Raw genomic sequence first — 16240 nt, forward strand, 5'->3', positions numbered from 1 at the left:
AAGGAAGATATATTACTGTGATCACTGTAGACCAGGGCTATTCAATTACAGATTCAATTGGGCCAGATTTTAAAACCAGGGCACAGAGATGGGCCGGACATTTTCTCACAAGTTGGGTTGGTTCATTATTGGTTCAGTTCTTTATCGATGCTCTTATCAGTCCTATTTATTACTAAATAACTGAATATATTATATATTAATGTAACATTTTTTATTAACTAAATGTTGTTTCTAGAGCAGCAACAGGATTTCCAACAGCAAAGTCACTAATATCTCACTGGAAACAAATCTAGCATGTCCTCCTCCTTCTGCTGCAGCTGGTAGAGAGGAGGGCTGGTCTGTCTCAGCCACCAGCTGAGTATAATGTGCCACGCTTTAATGTAAGTGGCAAACTGAGCTAAACTGATCTTTCACTTTAGCTTGTTTGCAACAAAAAGCTATTAACCAAACTAACGCTGTGCCTGTGTAAAACCAAAACACATCTGCAGTGGATGAGAGACTGAGCAGATTATAACATCGTGTTTTGCGTTTATGCATATTAAACAGGTGTGTTGGTGAAGTATTGGCTTTTTACTCGCTACGTTTTTATTGCACCAGGTAGGCCTAATTACACTAACATGCGTAGTTGTCGTCAATGTCAGTAATGTCCGCTGATCAGCTGGCTGACTTCGATCCGTGCGCGTGCACACAGAGGGGCGGAGAGGCTGCAGGTCGGAGAGTTATGTTGAGCTGTGATTGGCGCTGATATGTACAGCGCATGTCAAACTCAACAAAGATGAGAAGGAAGCTACATCTCACTCTTTGGCAGGGGGGCCACAGGGGGGTCCAAGGTCTGTGTTACAGGGGCACTGGCCCCAGTTGGGCCCCCCCCAAAACCGCCACAGTCAACGTGACAAAGACTAAGGAGCTGGTTGTGGATCTAAGGAGAGCAGTGACCCCTGTTTCCATCCAGGAACATAATTACATAACAGGAATTACAGATACCTGTGAGTGCAATTGGACAATAAACTGGACTGGGCCAAGAACACTCAAGTCCTCTACAGGAAGGGCCAAAGCCGTCTCTATTTTCTGAGGAGGCTGAGGTCCTTCAACATCTGCAGGACGATGCTGAGGATGTTTTATGAGTCTGTGGTGGCCAGTGCTGTCCTGTTTGCTGTTGCATGCTGGGGCAGCAGGTTGAGGGTAGCGGACGCTAACAGACTCAACAAACTGGTCCGCAAGGCCAGTGACATTGTGGGGGTGGAGCTGGACTCTCTGTCGGTGGTGTCAGAGAGGAGGATGCTGTCTAAGCTACATGTCATCGAGGACAATGTCTCCCACTCACTCTTTGACGTGCTGCTCAAACACAGGAGCACTTTCAGTGCAAGACTCACTCCCCCAAAATGCACCACAGAGCGCCACAGGAAGTCATTTCTGCCTGTGAAGCGTTATAACTCCTCCCTCTAAGTGTCTGACACACGGACACAGTTTTAAATTGGACATTATTATCTGTTTTGTGCAATAACACCTTAAATACTTAATGTGAAATACTCTGCTGCTACTATTTATTCATTATTACTGTTCAGCATAACAATTTCTTTAACTATGTAAATATTGTACATATACACACACCTTTATATTGTCTTTATTTTATATTTTTACTCTGATATTTATTTACTTCTTTATATACCAATATCTTTATTTATATTCATTTTGCCTTTTGTGCAATGTGTGCAACTGTGACACAGAATTTCCCCCCGGGGATCAATAAAGCATTTCTGATTCTGATTCCCATGCTGTCTGATCAGCATCTTGATATGCCACACCTGTGAGGTGGATTATCTCTGCAAAGGAGAAGTGCTCACTAACACAGATTTTGACAGATTTGTGAACAATATTTGAGAGAAATAGGCCTTTTGTGTACATAGAGAAAGTCTTAGATATTTGAGTTCAGCTCATGATGAATTGCAAAAAAAAAAGTGTTTGAACCAGCAGTCAGTCTTGGCTTGGCCGAAATAATTCCTCTGCTTTAGATTAAAACAGGACATGTAACGAGGTGTGGATTAATGCCTCATGGAATCAAAACTCAGCTCCCATGGAAACAAAATGCATGCTTGGTTTGTGGGTTAATTGAAAACATTGGTGATTAGACACATTTATTTGTCTGACACTGTTTCAATAATGAGGCTGATTTATGACCGGGATGAAGTGGTCACAGTTGTGCAGTCAGCAGCGTTCACCGAGAGTGAAACAACATCAATCCCGCATTTCACTACATCAGCAAGTTAATGCGGAATAATGATCCCAGTCTACAGCACTTAAAAGACGTTGGAGGTGGAAAAATTACACAGTGAGGAGTAATATCTGTGATGCAAGAAGGAAGGAAGACAGACGAGAATAAAGAGAAAGAAACCTGGGACAGAAGGAGGTAAATAAGGAAGAAAAGGGAGTAAAAAGGAAAGAAAGAAGGAAACTGGGGAAGAAAGAGGGAAAGAAGGAAGAAAAGGGAGGAAATAGGAAGGTAAGAAGGAAAGAAACTAGGAAAGAAGGAAAGACACAAGGAAGAAAAGGGAAGAAAAAAGCAAAGAAAGAAGGAAACTGGGGATGAAGCAAAGAAACAAGGAAGAAATGGGACGAAATACGGTAGTAAAAAAGAAGGACACTTGGAAAGAAGGAAGGAAACAAGGAAACTGGGGGTGAAGGAAGTTAGACATGAAGGAACAATGAAGGAACAAAGGAGGAAAGGAAAATAAGGAGAAACATAAGACAAATAAAAAGAAACGGCAAAAAGATGGATGACCAAATGACAAAGAAAGAAGAGTTGAGGTGAAAAGGAGGGAGGAAGGACCACTGGAAGCAAAGAAATAAAGACTTTAGGACAGAAAAAAGCACAGTAGGAAACAAGAAAAGGAAAACAGGGATGAATCAAAATAGAAAAGTAGAAACACAAAGACTGAAGAAAAGAAATAAGGATGAGGATGCAAGAAGATAAAGAAGGAAGAAGGAAAACAAATAAGAAAGGAATGATTGACATGGAAACAAAGAACGAAATAAGGAAGAAATAATGTCCCATGCAAAAACTAAATGTAAAAACGCCTTCAGATAAATGTAGGGCAGAAAACAAAGTACCACTTTTCTCTCTGAAATGTGGAAATACTCTAATAAAGAACCAAAACCTTTAAACTCATCTCATTTTTAGAAACTGAATCAGAGGAGTCTCTTCTTTCATCTGAGGATCAGTGAGTGTCCGTCTGAACTGAAGAATCACTCAGCCTCTCGGGGGCTTATAAAATGCTTTTCATTTACGGGGCAGTTTGTTGGTGAGCGAAGGGCCTCTTTCATAATTCACAGAGGTTACGGCAGCCATTTTCCGAAGCTCGACAAGCCTGGATGACGGGATTTTCCAATTTAGATTCAATAAAACAGTGATAGAGGCTTCAGCGGGCAGATTTATCCGTCGGTACACAAACTGGGAGGCTGATATCTGCTCTCATACACAATCCAGACGGGGTTGAAGGTCGACGCTGCGAGCGGTTATTGCTGAAAGTAAATCCAAAATAATAAAAAAAATACAGTCAGCCTGCATGAGGGAGGCAAACTCCAACTCCAAACCCTCCAAAAGACTACAAGAATAGAAAAACAGGTGAAATAAATGGGAACAACCGGACGACTAAAACTGAGACCATGTGACACTGAATGCCTCATTTTTCAGCCTGTTATAGAAGCGGTCGCTGCTCACCGTGAACCTGATTTTAAATCCAACACACCTTGTTGGCTGTTGGCATCAGAGGTTCCTGCCGGCCGCCACAAAGCTGCACGTGGTGCTTTAAAACCTCCGCCCCTGTCCAATCGCTCATGCACGTCAGTAAACAGCGTGAACACAGAGGGCTGAACAGACTGGGCGTAGAGACACATGGAGAAAGACGAAACACTTTAAAGGAAAGGTCCTGTGATGTATATTTTTCTTCAGTAAACAAATCTCCAACAGTGAATGTATCTCCAAACAAGTCCTGTGTGTGCCTCACAGCTTGATGTCTCTTCTTCCTCGGAGCCATAGAAACCATTAAAACCATTAAAACCATCAGTAAACCTGACACATTGTTGGTTTGGGTCTGTTTTGGGGATTTATTGATAATAAGAAAAGCTTGCGTATATTGGTGTTGTGTGTGGTGGATTGGTGCATCTATGTTCTTACTCCGTGCTGTTCATCATCACATGGTATCCATACGATTTGCACACACATGCCCTGTTTACGGTTGTATCAAATTCATGCTGCATCCAAACACACAGTCTTACGATACCTGGCATCTGTACCTGACATGAAAAAGACTTTTATCAGGAGCATGTCGACAGGAGCGGTTACTACAGCGGTTGCTACACCTCCACACACTGACAGAAACAACACGCTCCGTTTCTACAGCCGCTCACTGAGATATGAAAACTAACTCCTGTGGTGGTTTGAGTCGACAGTCTCAAAGGAATATTTCCCACAGAATTTCACATTTGAAAGTTGAGCTAATGAATAATGTCTCAATTGACTGTTCACCTCCGTGTCGGAAAGTGAAGCCAATGCTTAAGTTTCTAAAAACCTGCATTCTCTATAACAGCCAACAGGGGGCGACTCCACGGGTTGCTAAGATAAGTGTTATTGTATAGATTTCAGTGAGAAAAGGAGGCTACTTCTCATCTGATTTATTACCTCAGCAAACACTTTCCTGATGAGTTTATGGTCTCAGTCGCTAGTTTCAAGTCTTCTTCAACACAGCATGATGTTCATTTAGTAAATTATGGTCCCATTTAGAGGAACATAGACCAGAAAGCAGGGGATGACTACCACGGTGACCTGTCAATCAGGGGCGAGTTCAATCTCAAAACGTTTTCCACCGGTTTGCAACGTTTTCTGATTGAACGACATGTTTCCTTGCAACATTGCGCAACGTTCTGCATCGGGCTTCGAAGTATGTTTTCTCCCGTTTGGTGGGCGTGTCTTACGTGTCAACCAATCAGCTGCCACAAGTTTGTAAACACAACGGTGTTAGAAAGGCAAGAAAATGTAGTGCGCTCGCGAACACAGCAGGGTGTTCAAGGCACCACCGTTTCCGTTGTCGGCGCTGAACTCGCCCCAGGATAGAGGTATTTTCACTTCATGACAGTAAACTGTAACATTTTGGTCGCCAAAAAATGTCTTGTTCAGCGCTTAGTTGCACTAAAAGACACTCTAAGGAGTCGGCTGGTAATTTTTTCCAGTAAGAATATTTTGTTGTAAGCCAGTTTTTCACTGGCCAAAATTAGCATCCCAAATAAAATCATAGTTAACGTGAATTACGGATGCACCTTGCTAACCAGGGTAGCTAGCTCTACCCTCTCAACAGATTATGGTCACTTCCGGTTCCAAAAAAACAAGATGGCAAACTCGAGGCTTCAAAATGAGAAGTGATGTCACTGTTCTTGTTTACAATCTTTTGCTCTAACATACATCTGTATAACTAGATTACTACCCACAGTGCTAACCTAACATTACTTCCAAGGCCAAATGTTAGCATATCATTAGCTAAGTACACTATTTTACTGAATTACAAGTTAGCCCAGTCCAGGACTTGAGCATCCACGGTGTTGGAGTCAGTCCTGGAATATACTACATCAGAGTTTAGGCTAACGTTAGCAACTCTGCCTTGCTGTTTACACTCCAGCAGTTCCAGCCCACGTTACCAGAAACAGTGCTACATGTCTCGAAAGGTTAAAAATGAGACGCAGTTTTTGGAAATGTGATCAATAATGCATAAATCTAACGACGTGTCTTGCTTGTCCAGGTCCAGTGTTTGCAGCTGAGCAGATAAACAGGGTTATGTTTCATTTGGGAGAATCGAATTGCTGATCTTAACGATATATGATGTAGAACTGGGGTATACTATTACAAATTCAACTGGGCCGGATTTTAAAACCAGGACACATACTGTAGATTGGCCGGACATTTTCTCAGGAGTCGGGATCATAAGGATTTTATTGCCATACTTGGTAATTCTTATTGGTTCAGTTCTTTATCGATGCTCTTACCAGTCCTATTTATTACTGAATAATTGCATGTATTATTTAAAAAAAGAAATGTTATTTCTAGAGCAGCAACATGATTTACAACAGCAAAGTCACTAATATCTCACTGGAAACAAATTTAAAATATCAGTAAAATCAACATCATCAACATACTGAGTGAAGTTTAGAAATAATGAACCACTAAGTCCCTCCTGTCCTCCCTCGGCAGCTGCTGGTAGAGAGGAGGGCTGGTCTCTCTCCACCAGCTGAGTTTATAATTTACTAAGCTAAACAGTTACTAAAGACAGACAGATAAGCTATTATCCAAACTAGCGCTGTGCCTGAGTAAAACCAAAACACAGCTGCGGTGTGTGAGAGACTGCGCACATTAAAACGTTTTCTGTGTTTATGCTTATTAAACAGGTGTGTTGGCAAAGTACTGGCTTTTTACTCGCTACGTTTTTATTGCACCAGGTACACTAACACTAACGAGCGTAGTTTTAGTCAAGACCGAAAATGTCCACTGATCAGCTGGGTGACGTGTGTGTGTGTGGAGGCGCTCTGCAGAGAGGCTGCAGGTCGGACAGATTTGTTGAGCCTCGATTGGCGGTGATCGGTACAGCGCATGTGAAACTCAACAAAGACGAGAAGGAAACGATATAGCTCACTCTTTAGCTATTTCCATACACTATACATGTAGTTTACTTTTGTTGTCATATAGCCTATATTACATTATGTGCTGGGCCACACGGAGGCTGCTTTGGGGCCGGATGTGGCCCGTGGGCCGCCAATTGAATAGGGCTGATGTAGCATGTCCATATTGCCAAAAGTTTTAACAATTAGCCTATATTTGTATGTGTGATCTAAGCAGCTTAGAATTAGCTCAAGCAGACAACACAGTTGGCTTTAAGAGGTTCTAAACATCCAGAAAATAGGCATCTAATTGAGACCTGCCTTTATTTGTAAAAGTGTGGCTGCACCGGGCCAGTAAAAGGGACAGGCGTCTAATTAGGACGAGGCTGTTAATTGAAATTTTAAGGTATAATATTATTAATCTACATCATTATTATTGGTATTAAAAAACCTCTAATTTATCTTTGTGAAGCCAGTAGAAACCCTGCATTAACACCAGCATGGGGAGAAATCCAAAGCTTGACAGACCTGCTATGTTTTCCGACTGCTAAGCTACGACAATCAGTTTGGAGGAGGGTTTTAGTGTGAGGAGGCAGTTTAAATATATTACAACATCATTCTGTGATTTAGGATGATTAGCTTTAACACAACAAGCTCGCCCAGAGCAGCTTTAATCTGCACACAGACATCTTCACCGTCATCCAGAGTGGTGAGTAAAGCCTCTCCAGCCTTCACAGCCGATATTAAGAGTTTCCTTAGGCTCAGTCTTACCGGGGCATCTGCCCAGGTGTTTGACGTCGATCTGCTCCTGCTTCATACACGACGCCTCTCGGACCAGACAGGGGTTGTTGTAGGAGTTCCCATCAGTGGCACACACCGGGTTTTCATTGTGGCCGCTGCAGTCGATGTTACATATGCACCTGAGGAGAGGAGTCATGCGTCAGGACTGTTTCTCACAGGATAATAAATGTTCGGTCTGCAGTCTGGAGCCCGAACATGTTTCTGCCACAGCAGCTCTCATCAGCACAGAATCATTAGCGGAAGCACATTTAGAGACTTCTAAATGGAGACACCGTTCATTAGTTTACCACAGACTGGGTGTCTGCTCATAAAGAGATGCATTTAATACATTTATATACCTTACGTCCTACACGTAAAACATGTTTTAACCTGTGGATTATATTTAGATTTGGGCTTGCACATCCATTTCCACTGTATTTGTCATTTGTCTGACTAACCTGTGCATATGAATAAAAATTAAAAAGTCAGCTGCCTTCTCTTCACAGTCGAAGGTTGTTAAGGTTATCTCTAGAGGAGCATGAAGTGCATTAGGGAGGTGAGCAGCATTAAACTTTGAACTGATGATGTTGATGAAGAAATTAACCGATTGAATTAAAGATAAAGTTGGATAAAAAAAAGATCTAGGTTGCAAATTCAAAATTCAGTTTCATAATAAAAACAACTTATTCGTCTTTTCAATGATACGGACCTAGTAATGCTAGATTAAAAAAACAAAAACAAGTCCTTACTTGTCAGGAGTGGGTTTGGGGGCTTGGGGTCTCAGATTTTAGGTGGATGAAGTCTTTTCAGTTTTTCAAAGGCATTTGAAAGGGACATGTTCACTTAGGGAAGGTACTTTTGGGAAACTGTTTGTCCAGTACTAAGAAAAAACTGTCCATTTTGAACACATTCATATGGAGTCAGGTCCAAATGGGAATTATTTTGTCTTTTCGGGAGTCACTTGTCTAAGCAGACTTCCCGTCTGCTGGGATCAGGAGCCTTTTCATTAAAACTACAGAGTCGTGACCTTTTCCACATCCATTTTGTATTTGTGGACAACCACTGACCTGAATGTGGTGGTCTTGGATTCATGTTAAGGCCCCCAAAATCAAGCACAATGCAACAGGTATCCAGGTGGGTTATTCTGTGGTCCTGACACTTTCTAATAGTGGCTGAAAGACCTTTTCAAGTAAAAGTCAAAACAACTGAGCCACATTTGGTTGTTGTGGCAGTATTCGAAGGCCCCAGTATTTTTTTAAACTGACACTTCTCCCCTGCCCAAATGGAAACCCCGAAGAGTTGCTTTTTGTAGAGAACCCGGATTGAGGATGGTGTCGGGTCGTCTGTCTTTACAGCTTCTGAGAAAGTTGCTCAGACTAGAGAGAATTTCTTTCTGAACTGCAGCAGCTTCTCAGTAAAGGCCTTCAAGCGGCTGAGAATCTCACTGGAGGAATGAGGACGGCCTTTATTATTAGTGACTTCATATCACGTCCTGGCAGTCGAACACTCACCAGACGTCCTCCGAGTCTTCATCACACTCGGCTCCGTATTTACACGTGCTGCACTTGGTGAACTTCTTCCCAACGTCAGAGGCCGACCCCTCATCATCTGTAACACATGACATCAACAAAGAAAAGCTAAATATTATTTGTAATTGTAGAAATGTAAAGCAGCACGAGGGCTGAACTTGGACTGAGAAAAATAAAAAGTGCTTAAATGAATTCAATGTGCTTCTTTCCAAAACACATTGTGTGCATAATTGACGCCATTAAACCCCTTATTTATCCCTTTAGAGGTTTATTAAGAGACGCATGTTGCACGCAACTAAAGAAAAAAAAGTAATATAATACCCTCAATGAAATGAACCCTGTTACTGTCCCTTACTGTGAATTTATTCTGTTGTTCTCAACATGCAGGGATGTTAGATTTACTTTCTTTCACCAAATAAACTGAAGTAAACCAACATTATGATTAATTGGGGAAGAGACATTTGAGGGAAACATTGGCACTCATAATAAACTAGAACCGAAAGGAACTTGTATTCAATTTCGCTGCATATGATTATGAGCAGATTTGAGTTTTATCCTGGGGTTCAGATGTTTCTCCAGAGACAGAACATTATTCACCTGTGACACTTCGCATCTGGCTTCTACCTCTAACGACTCTTTTTCTTTAATTTGACCTTGGTGTCTTGGCTGCACTCTTTCTGATGAACTTTTTCATCCTTGAAAAACATAATCAGCTTTTATTTGTATTATTTTTGCACTTCTTTCCAGAAGAAGAAGCGACTTGATTTCATTTTCCAAAACAACCTCCAACTCTGATCAGTTTCTGTTCCGGTGAGCGCCGTCGGTGCCGTTAACGCTGATGACACCGTTTGTACCATCAACACATGACACGGCTCGCACACTTTCCTATCAGGCACAGCTGCGTGTGTGAAGAGACTCCTGAAGCTTATCGGCCAAATGGAAACAGAGCCACACATTATCATTTTATGGTATTATTATTATCATTACAGGGGATGCGTTTAATGCCATCTCGCATGACAGCGTCCATTTGCCAGCAGAGAGCGAGTTCAGAGCAGACGAGGCGGTAACAACCCGAACATCAAATATCAAAGAGCCCGAGGGATTATTCATGGCTGCCTTTCATCAAGGGAGCTATTTTCATGATTCATCAAGTGTAATTTTGTAATGTAATAGAGGAAAAGCTCAGTACTACGGAGGAGAATGAAATTAATCCCCAGCAAAGGACAGGAAATGTAACGACCATCCTGCAAGCTGCATAAACTTCTAGCTGGAGTCATTAAAAGCCTGCGTTCAGACTTCAAATCTTAAAAGAGCTCATTAAATCAGGCAGCATGGTCCATCACTGCAAAAAGGTAAACACAATAACAACACATTACCTGGAACAACCGCAAGTGGAGGAAATATATTATATATTTTTTTAATCATTTTTAAATATTTATTAAAAATGTACTTGACAGAAAGCTAAGTATTAGCAGTAAAATAAGAAGTCAACAGTACAAATGTAGGAAACTACAGAAAACAGAGTGAGGAAAACATGAAAGAAGCTAAAAAGAAGAGAAAAACAAGAGAAAGTGGAAAAGAAAGACACCAACAGTAGTTTGACAAACAAATCTTAACTCAAGGTCCAGTTGCTTTAACTGTTTCTGGAGCTTTCAACTGCAGTACACAGTTTGTTCCTTGGGTGACTAAGAGACCATTTGACTTTTGAGTTTTCATGACAAATGACCTACCTTAATTTGTTTGTTAGAATTTATTATATAAAACTTTATTTATACAAAAAGAAAACAGCAGACATTTTAAACAACAGTTAAATTATCAAAATTCATTTTAAACAAGCAATACGGAGTACGGCACAATTAATCAAATTAAACTTAAAGATTACGTAATTCATAATTCTCACCTAATTTGAGGCCATGTCTCGTAGAGCGGCTCACTAGAATGTAGCTAGTAGTAGTTAATAGACACTGACAGGGACTTTTGTACTGCACAATGAACGCTTTTACTTTACATTTTGCTGTCAATACATACTTTTACTTACGTATTGTTTGAATGCAAGACTTTTACCTGTAGTGGAGTATTTTCCCAGTGTGGTGGGGACATAAGGACTCGATATGATACACGGGTCACAAGACTCAACAATGCACAAGAACAAGACGAGAAGATTTTTAACACTAGGCTATTTGAAGAAACATGAAATGCGGGTAAGCGGGTCCTCTCCCAGACAATTGGAGCATGAAACACTTAATTTCCTGCATTTTGGAGACATTTTCTGCACCAATTTATGGTGGAAATGTCTTTATTTATATAAAGGGAAACAAAAATTTCAGCTGGGAGGAAGCAATTTATAAAAGTATAACAGAATATAATGCAGTCTTTAGCAAAATGCACATCTGTTTCTTCAACATTTAAATTGATTTAAATTTATTTTTGTGCTGATAAACCTTTCTCAAAGCATTTTCATTTGTTAGAGAAATTCTCTTGGTCCAAGTTTTTCAGAACATTTTTAACAAATTCAACAAGTGATGAGAGACAAAATCAACCATATCACGGGGACATGTCCCCAGCGTCCCCAGTGTAAAATGGAAACCTATTAGTACTTTTACTCAAGTAAAGGATCTGAATACTTCCTCCACTGAGATATGAACTGAGAGAGGAGCAGATTTCTTCTCACTTACAGTAAAGTGAATGTGACTTTAAGAGCGACAACATGATTGAAATGACTCGAGAGGATGGATTCTGACGTGTGTGTGTGTGTGTGTGTGTGTGCCTGCTGGCTGACAGATTGGCCTGCTGTGTGTAGACGTATTGAACACGGAGAGCTCAGCCGGGGCTCGGGGGCTGCCGATCGATCGACGAGGATCTGCAGCAGAGAGGTTCTTTGTTTCTGTTGGACTCTGCTGACAGCAGGATGCAGCTGCTGCTGCTGCTGCTTCGGCAACACAGACTCTGCCCACAACCACACACACTAAAACAACATCACTGATCTGGGCTCTGTCTAAATGATATGGACCTAGTAATGTTAGATTAAAAAAACAAAAACAAGTCCTTACTTGTCAGGAGCGGGTTTGAGGGCTTGGTGTCTCAGATTTTAGGTGGATGAAGCAAAATAAAGGAAAGGAAACGTAGAACAATTTAAATTTTCACCTCATGAAGGCGCTAAAAGAAAAGTTGAGTTGAGATATTTCACTCTGGACCGACTGAACTGACCGACACGATAAGAAATTTCTTGCATGAGGCTCAAAGTCAATCTGAACAGTTTGCATCTCTCTGATTTTATCCTGAATAGAAATAACTTTCACCAGAGTAGAAAATCTTCCGCCGGTGATTACTCTCATATTGTGAATCCTGTCGGTCTTTAAAGTCAACACCCTCCTCTCTCACTCCATAGGACTTGACCCTCAGCAGGGAAAAACCTGTTTCAGATGATGTCCAAACACCAGAAAACTAAGAAGCAGACTGAGAGCAGTTTTTTATTCTGCTGTGAGATCTCATCACTTACTGTGTGAGCACACAACACACACTCAGTTTTTTCAAACCTTGTTGTACATTATATTTGAAAACAACGTAATTACGAAGCAAACCAAGCTAAGTTATGATCTGAGAAAAGTCCTGTTTAAGGTAATACACATTGATTCAATATGCACAGTCTTATTTTATTATAATTAATTAAGTAATCATTTAGCTATTTATGTGTGTGTGTGTGTCCCTACCAGAGCTTAAACCTTCACACTGAGATAAACCAATCCGACAATGAAAATGAGTTACGTCTCAAAGTGCAATAGAAAACTGCTTTTCCAAAAATATAAAAGACAAATTTTGAACAAAAGACAAACTATTGTGAAAAAGATGCATCATTTTGTGTCTCACGGTCCAGGGCCATTTGGAAAGTGGTTTGTGCTGCAGATTTTACATAATGATTTCAAATCACAGACGTGCAGAGCTTTTGCCCGCTTTTAAACCTGTAAGAAACTTGCGTCACATGATCCCTTTTTCTCAGTTGAAACACTGTATAGGTGGGTGTTTTTCAGCTGACAGGTGTGCACATGCTTGGACAGTAAAAGACAAACAGAGAAGATTACTGAAGAGGTGGTTTAATAATTTATCCCTGTGGCTCGACCAGTCCATCGCCTGCAGGGGAACCACCAGCTCGTCGACTCAACTGAAGCCCCTCCCGCCCGCCGATGGTGGAGATACCGTCCCTCAGGGGGCCACCTCCAATTAAAACCCTCAAGCAGCCATATTAAACAACAAAACACTGTGGTCGGCGCTCACAGATGGTCGCAAAATGTCTCTGTTGCCAAATTTGGCAGCCGCAAGGCTTTCAGCTCGACTCCAACGAAGACAGAAAATATCAACCCGTCCATCAGGGAGGAGTCAATGCAGAAGCTGAAAACCTCCACACAACCTTTATTAGAGGAGTTAATATTCAACGAGGGAGGCAGAGATACAATAAGACACACAAAGGAAGAATAAAAGATCCTCAAACGCCTCATTCAGCCATGTTCAGACCTCAGCGGTGATGGCTTCTTCACAATACAAGCAGTTACTGTTTGTGGAAGGCAGATAAAGATTCAGCAGTAATTGATTTGTGTTTGACTTTCACTCAGAGAAAACATGAAGCAGGAAATTAAATCTTTAAATAGCCCAAAGAAGAAGAAAAAAACCCTCAACGCTCACCGTCTCCGTCTCCTGAGCCGGAACCAGGATCTGTGAAAACACAAGAGACACAACTACTGTCAGATTTCTCTTCAGGAACTATCATTAAATGCTCAGATAGTAATTACAGGCGTTCTGCTTTGCCCTGTGGAATCTTGTAATGTTGGCCTAAAGAAGTTTTATGTATTTTTGTAGGAGGACTGTTGATGATGTCATCTGCAGCATCTTTAGCTTTGTTTTCTTGGATTGTTTTCGCTCCTCAGTTTGAACCAAAGGAAAAAAGGGAGTTTACCTGCACTATGAATGTTAAGCTCTCAGCATCACAACACAACCTCCTCTGCGGGTGTGTGCACCTCATCCGAAACTATTGTCTACACGCTCGCAAGAGTCTGTGCAGGTGTTTTCCACGCTCTCCGACACTAAAGAGGCCACTGTAGGCTTATCTACTGCAAGAACACCGGCGGGCTGCTGGAGAACAAAAAGCGTGAAAAGCCGAGTGTCGCCTCTGACAGCACTTGTCTGTTGTTTTATAAATGCGTTGGTCACCTGGTAAATTTTATGGAAGGAGGCTAAAAAAGGACCGGATTAGGTCAACCCGTTCTCTGACTCGTCACATATGGACGCATGGTCAAGAGCCATCGTTGTCAGTTTGTAACGCACTGGGGATCCTTTTAGCATCAACGTTGTGGGGGAAGCCCTGTAGTGCCAGTTTTTGACGGTGAAGGTATGATATTTAACGGAAAAGACTTAGTAAGAAGGTAATTGGGGTGGACGGAGGGCCAGAACCACGACTTTGAATCAGGAGAACGGGGTTCGTGTCCTGTGTGAAGCAAAAAGTCAACATTAAATATTTAAAATTTTAATCTAAGTTAGGCAGGTTATGTTAATTCTTGGTTTAAAATAACTTACATGTTTACTGATGTACGTAGTTATTTTAACCCAAACCATGATCTTTTCCTAACCTTAACCAACTAGTTTTGTTCTGTTGACTTTAATAATGCGCCCTTTCAAAATGGCGATTTTTGTTTTTATTTTGAAAATCTAACCAGATCTTGCATATTTATTGTTGCTAACTTCACTGGAAGTTGCATTTTTGTTGTTGCTAAGCGTTGCTAACTTGATCGCAGAGCCCTAAATGTGAATAAATGACGCAAAAGGGCTACCCAGGGCGTTAAAAAGTGACAACAAAGGGCCCTGACCAAGCGTCAATATGTGACAAGTTGGGAGTGAGAATGTGTTGATGAGATCGGAGGTACTACAGACCAGTGGGCCAGTCATCAACAAGTAACCGGTGAGTGCCAGTGCGCCGCGTGGTTTACACTTGCTTGCAAATGTTTGTGGAGCTGCCCATGAGAAAGCGTGCAACGGGTCTTGCAGCCAATAATCAGTCGATCTTGAGTTTGTGTGCGCAGTACAGAGCTGGAGTCAGGATGTGGTTAGCATAGCTTAGCATAAAACAGAGGAGAGCACCTTTAAAGCTCACTGATTCACATTTTCGTGTATGTATGTTGTTCAACTATTCCTTTAAAGTTAACATCTTCCCGAACAGTGCAGATATCACCAGTCTCAGTAATCACACATCGATCGATCATGTGACACACATGTATGATAATGTCACGATTGACAAAGAAACACTGTCGTGTGTTGCAGCAGCCTTAAATAAACATCCTGGAAGCTCGTCAGTGTCTCAGCTCTGCAGCTCCAACGGGAAATGCACTCTGACAGTATAAATCTTGGCGAGGCAACCTTGAATTAAGAAATGGACGCTGTGTTTGGAGTTTCTGGCACGACGATGCTGCATTAGGAAATGGACACTGGCTGCTTTGTTCAATTAAATCACCTTAAGCTGCTGCACTTCTTTACAAAGTCATGATGAGATTGTTTTTCATGGCAAAGGAGGCAGAAATGGTCAGAGAGTGAGCGGAGATATTAATGGTTCTGTCAGCGTGTTATTGACTAAACGTTAAGCGCTCGGTTTCAAACTGCAGGAGGAACCTCTTAAATTGAAAAAGAAAAACCTCTCCCTGGGTGTGGCTTATGTTCATTCACTAATGAGAAAATTGTTTTAAGGTTAATGTTTAATTGAAAAGATTCAAAATCTCCTGAAACGAGCAGGTGGAGGATCAGGGACTGCCCATTGGACCAAAAGCCCATTTGTCTGACAGCCTGTTATCCCGAAAACAAACGGCCATTGCTCCGAAAACACTCACATGGGAGAAGTTTTTCCTCAGGCCTTTCTGCTAGTTAACACGGTGTGAAACGTTCGCAGTTTGGTGAGGTTTTGGAAAAGATCATGGTTTGGGTTAAAATAATAAGTCAACGCTGACTTTCGGTACGTAAGCAGTGGTCTGCGGTCCTGTGTCAGCACAATGAACTGTCACTGAACCAACAACTGCAGGGACCGTGTGTATTTTCGGAGCTATGGCCATTTGATTTCAGGATGAAAGGCTGTCGGACAAATAGGCTTTGGCTCCAATGGGACACTTCTTTGGGCTATTGGGATTTCGAAGTAATGGGCCATAGGAACAATGGCATGGCACCGAAAGATCCCGTTGAGGAAAATGAACACAATCAGCCTCATCCAGTTTCTTACTCTCAGTCTGTATTTATGTTTTGTCTGTGTTCTCAGTGGT

At 41.5% G+C, this 16240-nt stretch overlaps 1 protein-coding gene across 1 annotated transcript in view; it reads right to left on the minus strand.

Moving 5' to 3' along the window:
- tmeff1a (transmembrane protein with EGF-like and two follistatin-like domains 1a) overlaps positions 1–16240 on the minus strand; it is a 104128-nt gene that overhangs the window by 21116 nt on the left and 66772 nt on the right. The window contains exons 4-6 of the mRNA XM_038718964.1: positions 13629–13658; positions 8934–9030; positions 7414–7562 (exon numbers count right to left, since the gene is read on the minus strand). Of these exons, the coding sequence (XP_038574892.1) occupies positions 7414–7562; positions 8934–9030; positions 13629–13658 (276 nt within the window). The remainder of the gene's footprint in view (positions 1–7413; positions 7563–8933; positions 9031–13628; positions 13659–16240) is intronic.

The sequence above is a fragment of the Micropterus salmoides genome, unplaced genomic scaffold (assembly GCF_014851395.1).
Source record: "Micropterus salmoides isolate LMB-PRFRI ecotype aquatic unplaced genomic scaffold, ASM1485139v1 Ms_hic_scaffold_14, whole genome shotgun sequence".
Classification (NCBI taxonomy): Eukaryota; Metazoa; Chordata; class Actinopteri; order Centrarchiformes; family Centrarchidae; genus Micropterus; species Micropterus salmoides.